Here is a 20,233-nt window from a genome sequence, read left to right on the forward strand (position 1 = left end):
GGCTATCCAGAAACTCTAAAACACAACTTATCCGATTTTTTCTTTCCATTTTTCCTTGAATGGGAAAGAATTAGTGAGTTATAAAATTTTTATGCCAAATAATAGTAGCAGCAGTAGCAGTAAGAAGTAATGCAGTATAATACAATAAACTGTAATACATACAATATAAATACTACCATATTCTATAGTATAAGCTGGGAGCACACCTTCTCTAAAATGCTTGAAGATTTCCTTTGTAGATTATTTCATTGTAAACGTCTATCTATGACTCACTCCGAATTCTTCAGTTCCAAGATTTAGTCCCTGTTCCTTGTAAAAAAAATTTTGTTTTTCGTCTTTTTTGTTCGAGAACTTCTTTTTTCGGAGCTAGTTCTCCCGAGAAAAAATGACTTTGAGAAATGATTTTGCAACCATTATTCAGCTCTTATTTCTACACACTCCTTCTCTTTTATTTTGGTACTTCAGATGTGTTTGTGAGAGTCTGCACGGTACCACAAACGCACGTACACGTACAGACAGAGCGGGGAGTGTTTTCGAGAAATGTTGGAATTCGGCTGTTTGGAGCGACCGTTGGCGAAGTTCTTCCACGGCTACGGCGCCTTTGTTTCGCGTCATCCGTTTCCATTCGTAGCCTTTCCAGTTCTCCTCACTCTATATTTATCGACAGGTTTGTTTGTTTGGCGATTCATTTCTTGCTTGGTTCTCCAGAAAAGGTGCAGTCCTGTTAGCTGCGCAGCTACTTTGCTGTATAATTCTGGATTCTCAATGCAAAGAGCGCTAGAAGAGGAACATTTGTTTTCAATTCCAACTTGTAGTTGTTCAGACCGGATCAGCTGAACAGAATTACATTTCAGTTCTGTTAACTGAAAAAGTGAGAAGTATATGGAAAGATTTTTTTTTAAATGGAAACAGATTCTCTTGAAGAACTTGCAAAACGCCTAGTTCTTTAAGTTCGTGGTTAGGAATTTCGAGTCGTCGGACTACAGACGTAGTAGTCTGATACTCCTCTGAAACTCCCTTCTTTCCAATCGTCCGCACTCTCGAGATCAAGTCGACAATGACCGTTTACGCATACAGACAGGGAGGACCACGTGATCTATTTCTATTTCTGTATATCATAATCAATTCAGGTTTTTTCTACCTCAATCCACAAACAGATGCAATTTATTTGTACACACCTACTGATGCACCTTCGAAGATTGAACGACAGGCAAGTTTTAAATCCTCTTTTTTGACTTCAGAAAAAGTTAGATGTATGAAATCGCTGTTTTTCTGTGAATACAACCAATTTCGAGCTTTTCGAAGTGTTTTTGTTTGGATTTCATCGGAGTATTAGGGAATTTGGAGGATTATCATTTTTCTACATATGAAAACCAGTTTCCACAACATTCGCTTTATTCTCAGATTATCCATGACCTATGGCCGCTGGGTGAAGACAACTACGTCCCTGGCAGAGCCGTGACGCAGAGCCGTGAAGCACAGGTACGGAAATGAAAAAGTTCCCTTTGAAAAAAGAGCTCTTGTTATAACTCCTCTAAATGATCAGCAATCCCTCTAAATTGCGCATGAATCAAAAAGTACACGATGCAGTCTCTTCGCACTAATTTTCACTAACTTTTGCAGATTACTGTAGTCGCCAAGGACGGTGGCAACATTCTCCTGCCAGAATATGCGAGATCAATCAAGCGACTGGATATGTATATTCAGAATCGAATCAAGGTAAAGTATCATTTCTATGTTGTCCCTTCCAAAGGGACATCGACCTGATCACTCACCTCACTGTTAAGGTGAAATTCCGAAATCGCACTTATACCTATCGCGACCTATGTCTGCGCTGGAAAAGTAAGGGATGTCCTGGGAACAATCACATCCAGATTATCTCCGAGCTCTACAATCACGGAATCAACATCACGTATCCAACGTTTAGAATGGGAACCAGGTAAATAGGTCATTTTTCGGAAGATAGTGCTGATTTGAATATTTTAAATGTCGTTGATTGGAGTCTTCAATCAGTATACACTTGACATCTTTGGCTCGTTTGTTTACTATTTGTGCTAAAATTAGTTATTCAGATCTTTCTTCTCGTTCGCGATTTTCTTGAGGATGAAAGTATCACTAGTAAGTAAGACTACAACAACCTGGAGGAGTTCGGTTCTGCGTGATATGCACGTGGTCGCCCATGCTTATGTTTGCTTGGATGACCGCGACGCATCTGCAGGGCCTCGCGCGCGTTCTTCGCTTCACTCATACCATCCCTGGTTCCTAGTGGTGCGCAGCGCTGCCTTCTAGTTAAACATAGGCAGATATGTACGATTACATAAACAAACATAATAGCATGAGCATAAATGAATCATTCGTACGAGAAAAGTGTGGTTAGGTTGGATATCCCCAGAATTAGCTGTGTGTCCTTTCAGAAGTGGCTACCTGGGTGCTGGTATTGGCGGAGTCTCTTTGGGCCGCGACGACAACGGGACCGTAATTCTTGCCTCAGCGCGAGCTTGGCTAATGATTTATCAGTTGAAATTCTTCCCCACCAATGTCTCGTACGTTTCGGGAGTTTGGGAAAAGGTAAGAGAAATTCTTATCAATATATTGCAGCAGCAGCGCAATTGACTACTGAGCTTCAGACATTCAAACTTCACATGGATAATTACCCGGAAGATCCGTACATCTCTATCACGTACTTCCATTCACAAACACTTGCTGAGGAGCTGAAACGAAACGCAGACAGCCTGGCTCCTAGGTGATTTTATCTTCTAGAATTTCTTTCGACTAAAATAATCTTCATCTGATTCTTTAGATTTATTTCCGCATTTGTGATTCTTGTCATTTTCGCCGTGATCTGCTCAATGGTCATGATTAAAGGTTAATTTCTTCCAAATATTTCTTCCTTCAGCTATTCGTTAGTATTTTAATCCTTATTTGGTTCTTTTTGAACAGTTTTCATTCTTGAACTCATTCCTTTAAGAACTGACTGTAAGAATTTAAGTTTGCTAATAAGTTTTTTTTTTAATTTGAGCGCATTAGTAATCATTAGAGTCTCAATATTCCCTGAATCGAGGACTGCTCACTGAGGTTAACTTTGAGTTCTTCATGGAGCATCGAAGCGTTTCTTTCTTGTTCTCATTGGAAGAAGTGAAAAGAATTCATTTGGAAGAGTTGACCTGGGAAGGGAGAGTTCGCATTCTGATCTCTTTTCTCCAAAATACTGTGCAAATAATTGGAGAGTTGCTTGTCCAGTATTGATTCCAATGCTTAAGAATTCTGTAAGCTAGCCACATTGTGGTTTAGGGACCTTCTACTTTGATTGGGTTCTCTCGAAACCGATTCTATCCATATTTGGCGTAATCAATGCTGGAATGGGTATAGCGAGCGCAATGGGCGGCTTAGTGCTGCTGAACGTGCAGTACAACGACATAGTCGCTGTTATGCCGTTTTTGGTTGTCGGTACGGATTTCTGGATTTCCTACCTGAAAACTAAATACATTTAAACATTGTATACAGCTGTCGGGACGGATAACATGTTTCTAATGGTGGCCGCCGTGAAACGAACGTCACGAGCTCTCTCGGTGGAGGAACGGATTGGCGAATGTATGGCGGATGCTGCTGTTTCGATTCTGATCACTGCGCTCACAGGTGAGTTGAGTGCCCACTGGACAGTTTCTACATTTTTACGATCCGCGTTTTTATGTCCTGGGCCGCGGAATTATCCTCAAATATTACGAATTGGTTGCATATTCGCGCGCTCGTTTTTGGCATTTTTTAAATCTATTTCTAATTTTTTTAATTTCTCGTTTTCTGCCATTATTTTCAAGTGCTTTTAGCCTTGTTTTTCTTTGTCAATTTTGCCTGCTGCTTTTGCGCACGCCACACATCTTTTTCTAAGCATTTGCCCTCACTGGAGCAGGTTTCTTGTACTGTTTTACTCTGCCACCCTTGACTGCATGATGACGTTCAGTATAGTTCAGAGATCCAACATATTTGTCCTTTGGTGGATGAATAGAATGGAAATGAAATTACCGCCCCATTATTTTTCCAACTGTGCTGTTGAATAGTTGACTCTAATTACTAATTACTAATTGCACTATTTATTATAATTTGATTGGGTTCCCAATGCAAACTCTCTGCACTGGTACTTCAGTGCTAAGTCGTTCTTGGACAAATAACTTCAGTGGAAGAACTAGTAGATGTTCATTTGGCATTGTACATTACAGATCTGCACTACTTATCCGGGGGCAAATCTTTATTGGGTAACAATGTATCCAATCCATTTCCACTTATACCGCCAAGATGAAGGTTTATTTAAGTTGATGAACTGGGCCAAATAATAGCAGAAGTGCTTTATGGTCCGTAACTTTGCCGTTTGAATGTTCCCGTACATGTGCAGGTTATCAACAGCATTTCGGTGCACTGTACGATCTTTACGCAGCTAACGGTTAGTAACATACACCCTCCATCCATGGACATGCTGGTAGATTTCTGAATGATCTTTCACTCGGCGGCACACTTCGCACATTTTAATCCCCCGGGAATCAAGCTCTCAAGCGCTGGCATCCCTCTCCCTGCCCTCAAAACTTGGTCATGAAACCGAAAAAACATTTTGTCTGTTATCTACTTTCGTCGATATCCCACTAATTTTTCCAACTTTTTAAATCCATACTTATTTTTTTTTGCGCGTCTTCCTGCGAACGTTATGATTGAGAAGGTAAACAATTTGCGAAAACCTTCCGTAACCTCTACGTGCAAAGAAAACCACAAATTAAATTAAACATGTTGTCTCCTACTTAGTTAAAACAATTACTTTCTGCTGGCAGTGTCCGTCTTGTCCGAATTTTAAAAAATGTTTTAATATACTCATAAAACCGATTGCACTTTATTATTATTAATTAGATTATTGGATTTATTATTTAGATTATTAGATTATTGGAATTATTATTTAGATTATTGGAATTATTTATTATTAATTAGATATTGGATTAGAAAATAGTAAGAAACATATTCTCTTTTTCCTACTACCTTCCAGCCGCAAATTCTAATTCTAAATATAGTCACCTTCAGGTATATGTATATGACTCTTTCACCGCATTCGTACTTGTTCCATGTAAGGATATTTTAGAAAGAGTGTTGGTTGTTTGCTTTTTATCGAGTTCTGTACAGCTGAAGAAATTTGCTGAATTTGCGCATTTTTTGCTTGTAGAATAACTAGACTTTTACTTGTTCAATACCTTCTTTTCTTTTCTTTTCTGAAATGCCCAACGATTCCTTGGGACAGTGACGCCACCTCTACCTAACTTTAGCTTTACCACTGTTTTCCAGATGCATTCTCGTTCGGTGTTGGCACTATAACAACGATCCCTGCAGTGCAAATCTTTTGTATCTACACTTGCTGTGCCTTAGTGCTGACGTTTCTGTATCAGGTGTGCCGAAAATTGATGCTGTACTTAGTGGATTTTTACTTTCTGGAATGGAAGTTTATAGGTCACGTTCTTCTGTGCTCTGCTTGCATTAGCGACAAAATGGGAAGCGGAAGGACGTCACTGCCTCTGGCTAAAGGCCACAATTGCTCCTAAGGTTGGTGTAGCGACATTTTTCCACAGAATTGTCACGCTGTTGTCGTTAATCCTTATTGGATATCCCAAGATCTGAAGTGCATTAAGGTTTTTTGCTAGGACTATGGCGTTTTTCTCAGAATCAAAAGAATGATGAACTTCCAGGTAGCCTCATCTCCCTCAACCCGACTGCTCTGGCTTGGATCTCGTCCACATCCTGATGCTGGCCACGCTTCGAACCGAAAAGACTGTGCCGCCACGAAATTTTTCCAGAACTGGTGAGTTTTGTGCTGCGAATACCTCCTCGCACTATATTTAATTTAAAAATACTGGTAATATATACTTGTAGTGTTGCTTACAAATTATTGTTTTTGTATAACTATTTTTTCATAATTAATTCTTAAATTTATATTCATAACTTGATAAGGTGATAGTAGGGGAACCCTATATTAGCAAAAGTTTATTTTCTGTTCAGGTATGCTCCAATTCTCATGCAACCAGCCATTAAAGCTCTTGCTGGGTTGTGGTACTGTATCTATGTGGGTTTCGCTGTGTACGGTTGCATGCATCTGAGGGAAGGATTGGAGCCGGTCAACCTTTTGGTCAGTTTTTATCCGTAATGGTTGGACCGAATCAACTTATACTTTGAAAACAACTACAACGAAAATTGCTGTATGAGTTATAATTATATGAATAATTATTGGACCTATTACTGGGTCCTTGCGTATCTTTTTTCACTTTTGATTTTTCCCTTGCTGAGATTCGCACGGTGTTCCGTTCTGGGAGCTGTTGAAGGGTAATCAGGCAACCAACGTCAGTCTCTACATGAAGTAGCTGCTGTGTGCAAAAAAACCCTCGAAGTCGCACAGTTGCATGACAACGCGCGACTTCCCACGGCAAAGGTGACGCTGCAGTGTCCGGAGGGTCTGGGATGAGCGCCCCAGCTTCCCTATAGTCCGAGCCTCGCTCCATCCGACTATCACCCGTACCGAGCCCTTAAAGGCAGAGTATCATGATTTTGACGTGGTGCGGAACCCTCGGGGAAAGTTCGTGTTGTAGATTGCAGAACCCAGGGTGGTTCCACTTGTCTTTCCCTTATCGTCGTAAAAAAAGCCGCTTTTCACGACGCACTCAGCTGCAACGCGCCATCCTCGCGCACGCACCGCACCCAAGTGTGAGCGGTGGAAGATCAATGAGGTCTTCTCATCCGACTATTCAAATGAAGTCAGTAGGTAGGCTGCTGAGCGGCCGGAAAGTGTACATAGATGGGGGTATCAACGTGCTTTGAAGGGACAAAAGCGGTTCCCACGCTGTTTTCTTACGACGGTTACGGAAAGATGGCGCTAACATGCCGGGTTCCACATTCTACTACCCAAACTCTACGCTTCCGCCAAGGATTACACATTACGTTAAAGTCCACGTTGATATGCTGCCTTTAATTTGTATTAATAAAATAAGGAAAATTTTTCTTTCCAAAATTGGGAAAAACATCCAAAGACTCAGTATATCATGCCATATAATAACGCGCTTGGTCCGTGTGTGTATGTGTGTGTCACGAAAATACCCTATAGTGATGCTAAAGTCTGCTTCGGTGATTTGACGAACCATAACCATGCAACTGATAGGCGCTCACTCTACCACTGGACCACTGCACACACTTAGATCTTCGCGTATGTTGCCTTGATAAAGCAAGTTTGTTTCTGCCATATGTTACTGGGGGTAAATCAACTTTATGTGAGTGTATACTTCCAAATTTGCAAACTATCATGCTATGTAACAAGGGGCTTATTTTGTCACGTGATGCGTCTGTGTGCGTGTGTGTCTCAGCCAAGAAATTCCAAAAAGAAAGGGGGACGGACACCATGGCGTCGGTTTGGTGCGGTGGAGCCGCAACGCGGTGAAATTGGGTGGGACGGGTCCCATGGGGTCGGAATGGTGCGCCGGTGTCAGAAGGCTATAGAGTGGGGAGAGATGGGTTCAAGTGCGTCGGATTGGCGCGCGAGATCCAAAACGAGGTAGAATGGGCTCCTATGGTCCCTTCGCATATCTATATTTCCCAGCATGTCTCTTGATGCTGCTAACATCCTTTTTTCAAAAAGAAGAAACATTTGTGCGAACGCCTGATCAAATGCAATACATAGTAGCCAACAGTTCACGCGGTCTGACTTAAAACGTTACTTTTATCACTGCGATAGCGATATTCACGTCATTTCATGTTAGCACATCATTCTTTGCTAATAGTTGAGAACGGAGAAAACTCGAACTACTTCAAATGATGTTTCCAAATTGTGATGGTTTCAGAGAAACGCAGACGTAAAATCAAGTTTGATTGTTCTCGAAATATGTGTAGAACTGACTGAACTGAACTGCGTTTAAAGGCATCACCTTACGAATCTGGAGTGGTACGGATTTCCGGTGGAGTATTCGTTTACGGGGTCGTATATTATGGGGAGGAGGGTGATTCCGTCCATTTCTTCCTAATTGCCGTAGAAAACGGGCCGGAAGATACGGCTTCGAGCGTTCCGGCGCACTATTTTCTACAAGGAGATCGATTGGAGCGCGCCAACCTTTTGCTGCGCCGTATCTTCCGGGCCGTTTTTTACGGCAATTAGGAAGAAATGGACGGAATCACCCCCCTCTCCATAGTCTCCCATCCCGTATACGAATACTCCACCTGAAATCCGTACCACCTCAGATTCGTGGGGTGATGCCTTTAAGGAAAAACCATAAAGTCTTTCATCTATGCTTAAATTTTCGGGTAAACAAAAAAATTGGAGAAAGCGTTCATAGAAAAAACAATTGAAATTTTGCAAAAAAAAATGTCGCTACTGTGATTTCTTATTGATCGGTGGAGGCGAGCGAAACAAACACTAAAAAAAGTCTGAAGTCTGGAAGGTTTTAGCCGGTCGTTCAGGCTGATTATGCTATAATGCGCGAGAAAAGAGGCTAAAGTTAAAGGAGAAGGTGTTACGGCAGAAAAGTTTGACAACACATCTCGTCCATGTGGCATTGTTCTGTTCTTGGGGAGCGGTGGGCAGTTGCACATATTTTGGATCCGAGGGAGGGGCAGTGTGGCAGTGGCCAATAGCCACCGACGTAGAGTGCGTTCTTTTCGTAAACTCGGCTTCAAACTAGGAGTCCTTTAACTATGACGGCCCGGAATTTGCTCGACATCATCTCTTCCTCTCGAACAATTATCCAGAAATTGTTATCTAGCCGATGGTTTTAGGTAGACGATTCCTATGCAAAACCCCACTATCTATCTTTGGAACGGCATTTCTGGCATTATGGAGCAACATTGCAGGTGGGGATTTTCACAAAAGACCAATTTCTGCGTAATGTTTGCCACGGTTTTCTAGTTTTGTATTTTTCCATTCTTTTCCCAATGTAGTCCATTTACAACGGAAGTAAAAAAAGCCACAAAGTAGGGGAAATAAAGTTTTCCCGTGATTGAAAGGCGGTTAATTTTTCTGCGGAGTGCTGGTTTTACTCCTCAAAGGATGTGGTGCGTAAACAAATTGTTGAAATGTTTCGAAAAGCGAAAACTGTCGAGCAGAAGTGTCCGCAGGTAAAATCACAACATGTCACGCCTCCCTTTTTCGCAACGTTGTAATTGGGTCACGACTGGATCTTTGGCATATCCTTTGACATCAGAGCTTATAAGAATCCACTAATTGAACTTGATCGATAACAGATCGTGGTCAGCAGCGCTCCGAATCTACGGGATTCAAATGAGCGAAAAAGAGTGAATGAGATGGTCCACGCATTCGCAAACGCTCCGCATGCGATCGGTGACGAAAGTGTGCAATTCTGGATGAAGGAGATGGAACGTTACTATGTACTCGAGCACAACGTAACAGTTAGAGATGAAGTGAGTTCATCTCAGTTCTCACCCTGTCTCCTTTTTGATGTCAGCTCGATCTTAGGCATTCTACGAAATGAGTTCACATTATCTCTACACGCATGAATCGGAACCATGGATGGAAGATGTGAAGTGGGCGTTGGATGTGCATGATCGACCGTATATCTACGCATTCAGGTTGAACTCGTCCACGTTAATCGTGTTAGGGATGCAAATAGTCACTGTAGTTCAGATTCCTGATAGGGATGCGTGATATATCGAGCACCACACAACAACAAGCGGCTACGAAGAGCTTCCGTGAGGTATGGGAACTATTTCCATTTCTGTCTTATATATACGGTAAATAAATAAATAAATAAATATACATGGTGTTAACTATTCATTACTATTACGATTATGTTATGCTATTTGTTATTCTTAATATTACCACTTGTTTACAAGTGGTAATATTAAAGGCATCACCCCACGAATCTGAGGTGGTGCAGATTTCAGGTGGAGTATTCGTATACAGGATGGGAGACTACGGAGAGGGGGGTGATTCCGTCCATTTCTTCCTAATTGCCGTAAAAAACGGCCCGGAAGATACGGCTTCATTCGTTTTGGCGCACCATTTTGTACAAAAGGTTCGATTGGAGCGCGCCAGTCTTGTGCGGCGCCGCATCTTCCGGCCCGTTTTTTTACGGCAATTAGGAAGAAATGGACGGAATCACCCCTCTCTCCATAGTCTCCCATCCCGTATACGAATACTCCACCTGAAATCTGCACCACCTTAGATTGGTGGGGTGATGCCTTTAAGAATAACAAATAGCATAACATAATCAAGTACATAACATAATCAAGTACTACAAGTATTTTTCAATTGAGAAACATAAACATAAAACACCGGGGTTGCTGCTGCAGTTATAAGAGCTGCTCTGGTTGCATATACTCGAAGGGGAGTTAAAAACTTACATATTTCCACACAGACTCAGAAACATACATAAGAACGAAGAAAACAGTATTTGCTCTTGAATGTTCGAATAATCGAATACGTAATTCTTCGGGATATTCGAATATTCATTTGTAATGAGCTGTGAATTGCCGGTGAACGGAAATGCCACCTGAAAATGCACTCCTGAAAAAGACAGGCAGGGATTAATTTGTCTGCATATTTCGCATAGGAATGCTAAATGGATTGAACAGTCATATATTACTGTAGTACCGTTTTCTTTTTTAGATTGCAGCACGATATGCCGACTACAATGTCACAACATTCATGCCGTTGTGGTTGTTCACTGATCAGTACGATCTGGTCGTGCCGAATACGGTATGGTGTCATTCATTGCTTATGTGATTATTGAAAATTTCTGGGAATTTTGTAGCCGTAGACATCTGAGAAGTCGAAGAATTTTCTTCGACCTTTTTCCAGGTGCAAGACATCGTTATAGCTGTCCTATGCATGTTGTTCATAGCGTTTCTGCTTATTCCACAACCGTTTTGCGCCCTTTGGGTCGCATTTACCATAGGATCGATTGATCTTGGTGTACTTGGTTATATGACCTTATGGGGTGTGAATTTGGTAGGTTTAATCTGATCTCTGAAGAAATTCTAGGGGGAAGAAATTCGGGCATTTTCCAGGACGCCATCTCAATGATCACAATCATCATGTCGGTTGGATTCTCTGTGGATTATTCTGCTCACATTGCCTATGGATATGTGATTTCAAAAGAGCCTGACCCTCGCGAGAGGGTTCGCGATGCATTGGGTGATCTGGGATGGCCTGTAGTACAAGGTGAGCATGATTACTGTACTCGGAGTGGAGGCGGACCGTACGAGACTGAGGTTTAAGGTGCTGCATCCACGATTCTTGCTGTCGCGGTATTGGCAGACGTGCCTGCCTATATGATCGTCACATTTTTCAAGACGGTAGGTGACTTTTCTCAAAATTCTTTCCTAAGCATTTCTAGAAAATCTACAGAGATCTGCTTCAGGAGCTTTAGTTATCTACATAAGATCAAGATTTTTTTCGTTTGATTAATTTTGTGGTAATGAAATAGTAAATATTGTTACATATAAGTTATAAGTAGACGTAATCGAAGCAAGTATTCCAATTGCATTCGCATTGATTCTCCAGTGAAATTTGCTCCTTTTTTAATTTTTTGAATTAAAGACCAACATGTTTGTTAACGACGATAGAGCCACAGTATGCATTTTTTTTAACCAGTAGTATGGTTCATCCAAAGCAGATATAGTAAGCTTCTCATGGTTTCAACTATCATTTTCCCCCTAAACTGTTCTCAAAGTGTTCGCATGGCCCTCTCAATAATTTCTCGGTTTCTTTATTAATTTTTTTCCGATAATAATAATAATCTGAGATCGAGCTCATAGGCAGTGTTGTAAAACCAAATATCGGTGTTTTTTTTTCTCCCAAGGAAATCCCTTTTTTCACGCTAAGCTAATTTTTTGAATTCTGATTCCTTTTTTTAAAATAAATTTACCTTTTTCCTTTCCATTCATTCATTATTCTTTTGCAGGTGTTCTTAGCGATTTCTATAGGTCTTCTGCACGGCCTCATTTTTCTTCCACTGATGCTTTCTCTTTTTGTCCGAGGTGAAGTTTTTGTGGGAAAAGTTCGAACAGCACCTACTTCTATAATTTTTATAATTTCCTTTTAGGATTTTGCACAGTTGGTTCCAGAACAGTCGAAGAACCGGCATCAATACCGATCGCCACTGCGGCACCACCTCTGATTCCACCTGGTCCAAAAAGGCATCCGCCTCCAGAGACACCACCACCAAAACCGCCCATGCTTCCGCCAGGAATGTACCCATACGGTTTCCATGAAATGCACCAATTTGTCAGAGGGACTGTTCGAAATTCGTCACAATGGTTAGAGTCGAAATTTGCGGACGCTTTTGAAGCTTCTCCACCGAACTCAACGATTCTGGACGCACCGCCTCTGGTGCCGACAAGACCGCCAAGCACACAGCACGAGCGGTTACAGATCCGACCATCATTGCCACCGAAAGATTTCAGATGCTAGTGGTATTTCTTTTTGTAGGGTATTTCCATAGAAACCTCGATTTCACATGAAAAAACAGTGTTTCGAATTGTTCTATGCGGGTTTTAAACGACGAGTCAAAGATCTTTCATTCTCCGCAGAGCAGAGTATCTTGCCTATATATCGTATATTTAGTGGTATAGAGGAATACATAAGATATTGTTAGAAAAAGGACCTACTTTTCTCCTTTTGAGTAAATGCATTATTTCTGTACGTTTTTTTTTCAAATATGTAGTGTACATCATTTGAACTGCTGATAAAGTTTAGAATTATCGAAAATAGTCCAGGAAAGACTTTTCAAGGATTCGAGGTGTGTATAGTAGTGTGAAAAGGACATGAAGCACGGTGCAGTCGCGTAAGTGGTTGCGGTGGAAGCGGCGGGGCAGAGCGTAGCGGTTAGGGCCTACGAGAGACCTTCGATGACACCTTCCCGTGCTTTATTTTGCGTTAGTCCCACCTCGATTCCAAGCGCGGTCTCCACCGCGGCGCTTGCGCGCAGCCGCTTACGCAGCTGCACTGTGCTTCATGTCGTTTGACTCCGTTATAGTTAGACGCAGAAAAATACAACGCAGTTATTCAGAAGCCGAGGACGTATGAGTTGTACCAGAAGGGGTGACTTTACCCAATTTCTACATTGAATATTTTCTTTGATAAATTCTTGAAAGTCAACTCCTCCGAAAATGTTTGAGGGATTTGGTGAGGTAGTGATTTTTCCCGGAGGACCGGAGGACCTCGCTAATTGAGACAGTGAGGTTCCTTATTCTCTGAAATGATGAAGATCGAGGCTGATTTAGGGATACACGATGTTTTCAACCACAATTATTTTTTCAAAAATTCAAGGTATCTTGAACTCACGAAAGGGGAAGATTAGGGTACGTTCTTGGCTACGCGCGGTGCAGTGCTTGTGTTCGCTGCTTGTACGCACATTCTCTCTGGTTCGGATCCGGCAAAACACCCACGTCTCAAATTCCAGTCAGCGCCGTGTTCAGGACTGACTGGGTCCGACGACATGGGAAATCATTACGATCGTACGATCCTTCCTTCAAATTCTAATATTGAAGGAGGTTTGCACAATGAGCTACATTTGACATCCCGATTTTAATCGGTTGTTTAAATTCTTTCGAAAAGTTGTTTTGTTGTTGGTGCTACACAGAATAAGGGTATGATTGGTTAATAACAACCACACACTACTAAAGTAAGAGCAAAGAATTTGATGCACAGGAAAATTTCGCTCGATCATCATCTCGATTATTTTCACTTCAATTAATTAATTAAATATGAATACAGATAGATATTTTATCCATTTTTCCAAGGCAGCATTAAGGAGAACTTTCATTTGGGTTCCTTTCAGCATTTATATAACTTTGGAGGCACAGTCTTCATGAATAGCAGGAAAAACCCACATCCCGAATACAAGAAATGCAGGAATCAGAGGTGCAGGTTGCTTGCTCGATCAAGCAACTCCTCATCCCTCAGATTTCAAGAAAGGAAAGCGAAACAATCGAAGAAATAGCCGCGGGAATTCTACAGGGAAAGATTCGAGAATATTCTGTGATATTACCTCAGTGATCACAATCCAGCGTAGGTCCATGATCCTCGCCTTAGACTGTTCCTCTGATAAAGGGGTGCTGGCTGAAATTTTCTCCCGAGATTTGAATCCGGTGCAAAAAATTTTAAAACACAAAAGATGCGATACTGATCATGGACTGTACAGTAGCCGAAGAAGGGCTTAAGATTCTAACCAACATCAACATTGCTGGAAACATTACAGTGAGAAACATTCCTGAGCATCAAAGTACGGTTGTCGAAATAAATGACAATTAAATGACAATGACAATTGTACTGCGGCATAGATCCTGTCATTTCAGGAGTCCTAATTGTGGTTATCCCTTATCCGAGACGAATAACCCTGCTGAGGACAACCTCAAAACTGATAGAGTGACTTTTCCTTACGTATTTCTTATTGAAGGAACATGAACAAAACAATAACTGTAGTAGCAGATACAACGCAAACGGACTGAAGATCGACTTAAACAAAGCCCGTATTCTTCCAGTTAGAGCTCTAAGTGATAAGCAGAGCATTTTACATGAAGCGATGACTTGGTACACTGGTTTAGACTACCCTAAAACATCACTACGAAGAAGTACGGCTGCAGTTTGTGCGCTCCGTTGAAACACCTGCATGTACCCATGCGTCCTTTAATAAGAGTCTCATTGTGCGATTCTCTGGTCCTAATGTTGTTTTGGATGTATTTCTATGTCTTTTCATGTTGTTTGGTCGCTGTTCAGCTAATTTCTTGTGGTTATTCAGCTTCATATTTCCAAGAAGTCCCATATGATAACATTGCAGCCAATTCAATTCAATTCAATTGAGAGATGGCTCAAAACGAGAACGTTGAAAATGAGGTGAGAGAGGAAACATCGAAGGAAAAGGAAGAATTCATCACTATACCTGAGCCAATGGTACTGTTTTCTCCTTGGAGCTGCTGCTTGTTTTTTCTTTGCTTTGGAGAATTATATTTTGGTAATTTCTGTCATGAGAGTATGAGATTAAGCTGTTTTTGATTTGTAACGTCAAGTAAATCCCACGCGGGTCAGTACATCATGAAGAATATGTTATTCTTTTTTGCAGAGTAAAGGGAAACAGAGAAAATGGAGGCCAGAACAGAGAGGTCCCTATTGGTTTCCATTAATTTGAGGGCATTGAGATGTTATAGCTTTTTGAAATGCGTTTCATATCATGATGGGAAGTGCCTTAGGCTCTCCATCCTCTAAAACAAAAGTGGACATACTGGTATTTGAACGATGACAGAAATGCGAGTTGGGAAGATCGTCTCAAGCCAGTGTGCACCTTCTCGACAGTTGAAGAATTTTGGGCGTGAGTCCTCTCAGTAATATGAAGAATTAGTGCCTTATATCTTTCCCTCTGTTCATATTTCTTTTTTAAACTTAGAATGAGTTTAGCCTTTACAATAACATACGCCCACCATCCGGACTCAATTGCCTTTGCGATTACAACGTTTTTAAAGCTGGGATCCAACCTATGTGGGAGGTGCCGGAGAACTTGAAAGGAGGAAGATGGCTTATTACAGTGCGTTACATCTTTGTCGAAAATTCAAGATATCTTATGCGTTTAACAAGTAACAAGGTGCACGGTTTCTTGTGATGGAACACTTTGGTATCAGTTAAAATGACTGTGTCTCACTTGTTTATTAGCCAGTGTTTTTCCAACTAAATATCGAGATTTCTAACCAGATTTACATTGTTTTATGCCCTTCGATTGTTATCAAAAAAACGAAACTACAAAGCTATTCACTCGAAAGCATTTGTTTTCACCTTCTTTGAATACTAGAGCTTCTTTAGCGACATCTCCACTTAACTGCAAGCCTTTAGAGCGAGATCTCCAGTCCTACTGAAATGGTCAAGTTAAACGATTTAAGTCTGGAGCAGTTACATTAGCGACTGCGCTCAACGTGGCGGTCGAGCTAGCAGCTGCGCGATGAGACGCTCACTCATCTCTGCGGTCCGACTGGGTGAGACGAGGGTCCCACCTCGATTGCAACCACTGTCTACCGTGCCACACCGTAAGCACCTGTTCGCGTGAAAGCGTGAAAAATCAGATCGTTTTCGAGACTGTGCGAAAGGATGTAGCAAATGTCCAGTACCATTCTTGAGAAGCATGAATGAAATGTAGGGAAACATGCGGTTGGGGGGAGTTGACACTCATTGGCGCCCTCCCTTATTTTCCCGACTCTCAAACTTACTTTTTCTCTTAGTAACTTTAGTTTACATATCATAGATCCTCTAGGACTAATGCTTAGGCCTTGGGGCCCCTACTGACTTGATTATTCACTTCGAGAAATGAGGGCGCCTCTGAGTGGCCCTCCCCAACTACATTTCATCCTTACATATGCTCTTTTATGCGATGAGTTGGAAATGTTCTAAGTATTTATGCAATAAAAGATCCTGTAGTCGCCTTCCTCCCTCCTATTTTAACTTTCTTTGCAGAATGTCCTGGAAAAGTAGCATATCACAGAGTTAGCAGTGTTGGGATCTTCCGAGAATGAATAGGGATGAGCGTGATGATGCTCAATTTCCTAATCCAGAGAAATGCTTGAAAAGTGGCCGTGACCCCCTGCGACGTATTACGCTACAACATGCGCTACAACACTTCCGTCGTCATCCAACATTAGCAACCCAAGTAATGTAGCTCAAAGACAGCACATTCTCCCCAACATGTACACTCGGTGGTGCTTTGCAGAATGGCATCGTTCTTCTCTGTGATAAGTTGCATCGTTGTGGACACGTATCAACTAAGCCTGTTACACATATCTTCTTCATGATTATTAGGAAGAATTGACCGTAATCACGCTCAGATTCGTGAACGGTGCCAAGTGCACTTCTTTCCAGTTTTGTTGAGATCGTTAGGCATTGTCAATTTTGTGGCACGCTGCATTCAGTTACGTCAGGAAACCTAAATATTTTTATTTATTAGGTTGCTCCTGTTGCAGATAGAAAAAGGACGTCCTCCCGAGGTAATGGATTTGATCTGGTTGGAGATTTTGATCGCAATGATTGGGGAGCAGTTTGGAGATGATATGGATCTTATTTGCGGTCTTGTGTGTAATGTACGTGGAAAAGGAAGCAAGGTTAGGTTTAAGACAATTTTATTGCTCGAAGTAATAACTGCAAATAAAATTACCACTCAGATTAGTATGTGGACAAAAGATTGGAGCGCCGAGGAAGGAAACATGCGGATCGGGTAAAGATTTTCAAACTATTTGTTCTCAAATGATTGTGGATTAATGCTATTAGTGCTCTATGTACGGGGTGGCCTCATAAATTCTGAGGTTTTTTTTCACAGTCTAGGTTCCCGCTGTTGTTTACAACCTCTTCCCAATGTTCAACTATCTGTTCAATGTCTGTTAACGTTCAAAGCATGTGGATTCCACGCGCGCAACTTTTGAGCTTTTCCCTTCGATTGAAGGTAACACTTTAAAGTGCGTTGGGAGCACTCCTTCACCTCTGCCAATTTCCTTGTTGTTTGGCGTAGATCGCAACAAATAGGCTGATTCGGTCGTTCCTCATCGAACTAATCTGGGCGCCCGGTCTGATGCTTGTCTTTCAGATCGAAATTGCCCTCTTTGAATCGCTTAAACCAATTTCTAGCCGTCCTAGGAGGCATCGGTTGTTCTACATACACGTCGTCAATATAATGACCAGCTTCTTTTACCTTCGCAGCTCGGCTAAACACGATAAGCAAAAAAGTTTTTTTCGACTTGACACCCCATTTTAATTACCCGAAAAGAACAGAAAGTATATCAGCGTTAAAAAAGAATAAACGCACTATTTTGTAGAGCACATGATTCTCTGTCAAAGAATATAAAACGGACTGCTGAAAAATTTTATTTTTCACGCAAAATTCTTACTAAAAACGGCAGGACTTATGGGTCGGTGCTGCAGATAGACCAAGTTTTCCACTTTATTTGTATTCTAGGCAAATTTTGAAGCAGAAACTGCTGGGTGCTGATGTGCCCCCTAACTGTCCTTCCCCATTGTTTGATTGGTTGAAGTACGAGGACCACGACAGTTGTCAGAAGAAAAGTGGAAGCACTGTAAAGGTAATGGGAACGTTTTTGTAGAGTATATATATATATATATATATATATATATATATATATATAGTATTTATGTTACCGAGTTTTTTTTTTACGTAGGTTCAAAATCGCTCCGTTGTTGTTACTTGCGAACTGCGAAAATGTAGTTCTTTTTTTTAAATCATAATGTGTCATATCTTGTAGAATTCTATAATTGTTTCGAGATGTATTTCGTCCACCTAGTCAAAACCTAAGGTAGCTGAATAGGTAGACGAACGAAATGTGTGTCGAATATTAGCTCAGTTTATATCCTCCTGATATAATTTCTTTCCACTTTTAGTTTCCCCTTTGCTTTTTTTTTTGTTTCTTCGAGAATTGGTCGAAATCCTTGATCGCTGAGTAGTTCTTCATTTTTCGTATCATTCGTTGTTCCTGGAAAGTGCTTTGTATTCAAAATTTTCCTTTTGTTTCCAGGCCAAGCTGTCAATATCTGCCGTTAACCAGATGCCCGAGAGGAACTAATAGTTTTTTCTTGAATATTTTCCAAAGCGATATTCTATCAGATTTTTTTTTGAGATGTTTAGATTTTCTGTCATGTTGTTGATTTCAATCTTTATTGGTTTTCGAAATTTGCTATTTCTCGCTTGCCTTATGAGGTTCCGATGTTGTTCCCGACGTAATCGGATGGTATAGGCGGGTATAGCTGAGTTCTTTGTCTATAGTAGGCTCATTGCCGTTTTCAACTTAAAGAGTATTTTGGGTTTCTCTTTTTTTTTCGAAGCTGTTTGAGAATTTCCTCACATTTCGAGATATTGTGGATGCGAATTTTCTTAATAAATAGTTATTTAAAAAAAAACTCTTTGAACGGCGTAGTTAAGATCCCGACTTCCTCAAAATTCCCCGATACTGAAGAACACTCGGCTATAGATTTCACGCATTTGTTTATCAAATACTGTGGTCTTTTTTTTTTACTAGGGCACAGTCTTATTTATTAAATAGCAATCTTAGCAACAATCCACTTAAGTGAACTTTTTATTACTGTAAAAGGAGTAACAGATATCGGCAAAAACCAACTACTTCCATAGAAGAAAGTATGGTTTGAGAAGCCTAGCAATTATCGATAAAAGTGATTGCGATGCGTGGGGTTCGTCATAAGACATTTCTCTACAAAAGATGAAACATGAATAGCACTCATCGAACCGATTGCAAGCGAGAACGTTAAATTCAGCAAAATAAGAGGAACAGGTCGAAACGATTTAGGTAGTTGAGGTACAGGTGTGCCGTAGATTTTTCTTTGTTTCATAGGCGGAATTTTGGGTAGTGGTGCAATCCCGGAGCGTTTTCTATTGTCAACACAATTCCATGGAACGGGTGCAATCTTTCCGAGAACGTGATTCTCTGTGTGAGCTACTGCAAATTTGCTCTTGCTCGTGACATGTAGATTCTGCATTGCTCGTTTTCCTTGCAGAGGGATCTGATCTGCAATTGTTAGACTAGTAAATGCGTCTAGATATTGGTGGAAACGACCAAATAATGAGCTGAATCATGTTTTGGAGATTTCTTTGACTTTATTGACTCGTATTTCGAATTAAAATCGGTAGTAGATTCGTATTCCGTGTTGAAATACAGCAAAGAGCCATCTTGAACTCTCTCAGAAAGAGCGAAAAATGGAATCGGCTGCAGGCTCTAGTTTAAGAGACCTTTTCCTAGACTTCCGTTATTTACTTTCCTAAGTGAAATACATCTCTTGTAGGTTCTCTAGTGCTTCTCTAAAGTTAGACTTAGCCCATTTTTCTTGTAAAGTGTACGTGCATAACATATGAAGAATTGCTTACATCCCCCTCTCTTGTGTTGTTATGCTGGTATACAACTAGAAGAGCTAGATTAAAACCATTTTGCTTGGGTCTAAATGAGTAAAAGTGGAACATTCATCCACAACTCCGCTACAAATACCCCAAAGAACTATTGCTTCTCCGGAAAAATCAGTAGAGATATAAGAATATTCCTAACTTCTCAGTTTCACTCACCTTAAAGAACGTTGAATAATAGAGAAAATTTTGCATAAGAGCGCGCCGATGCTGCTTGTTTTCTGCAGAACGTGGCATGGTTGTTTAAAGTGCGATCAACACGTTTGAACAAAATGCATGAACCATGGCGATCGAGTCGAAGGAAATTACAGGAAAGG

General features: G+C 41.0%; 2 protein-coding genes across 2 annotated transcripts; both read left to right on the forward strand.

The window, feature by feature from the left end:
* Positions 1–540: 540 nt before the first annotated feature.
* On the forward strand, positions 541–12,433 carry RB195_005644 (uncharacterized protein; the record flags this gene model as incomplete). Its single annotated transcript, XM_064178275.1, has 24 exons — positions 541–667; positions 1,131–1,210; positions 1,405–1,482; positions 1,624–1,719; positions 1,788–1,939; positions 2,415–2,568; positions 2,628–2,743; positions 2,801–2,865; positions 3,292–3,447; positions 3,505–3,636; positions 5,317–5,417; positions 5,479–5,571; positions 5,715–5,827; positions 6,025–6,151; positions 8,779–8,853; positions 9,244–9,420; positions 9,476–9,588; positions 9,644–9,713; positions 10,628–10,717; positions 10,820–10,969; positions 11,029–11,182; positions 11,240–11,316; positions 11,925–12,000; positions 12,066–12,433. 24 exons carry the CDS (start codon positions 541–543, stop codon positions 12,431–12,433), a joined length of 2,940 nt encoding a protein of 979 aa, XP_064035341.1.
* Positions 12,434–14,827: 2,394 nt separating this feature from the next.
* On the forward strand, positions 14,828–18,570 carry RB195_005645 (uncharacterized protein; the record flags this gene model as incomplete). The annotated part of the gene is made up of 7 exons (XM_013437286.2): positions 14,828–14,914; positions 15,211–15,329; positions 15,416–15,542; positions 16,963–17,100; positions 17,161–17,213; positions 17,949–18,072; positions 18,523–18,570. 7 exons carry the CDS (start codon positions 14,828–14,830, stop codon positions 18,568–18,570), a joined length of 696 nt encoding a protein of 231 aa, XP_013292740.1.
* Between the last annotated feature and the right edge of the window lie 1,663 nt (positions 18,571–20,233).

Source organism: Necator americanus, chromosome I (assembly GCF_031761385.1).
Source record: "Necator americanus strain Aroian chromosome I, whole genome shotgun sequence".
NCBI classification, from domain to species: Eukaryota; Metazoa; Nematoda; class Chromadorea; order Rhabditida; family Ancylostomatidae; genus Necator; species Necator americanus.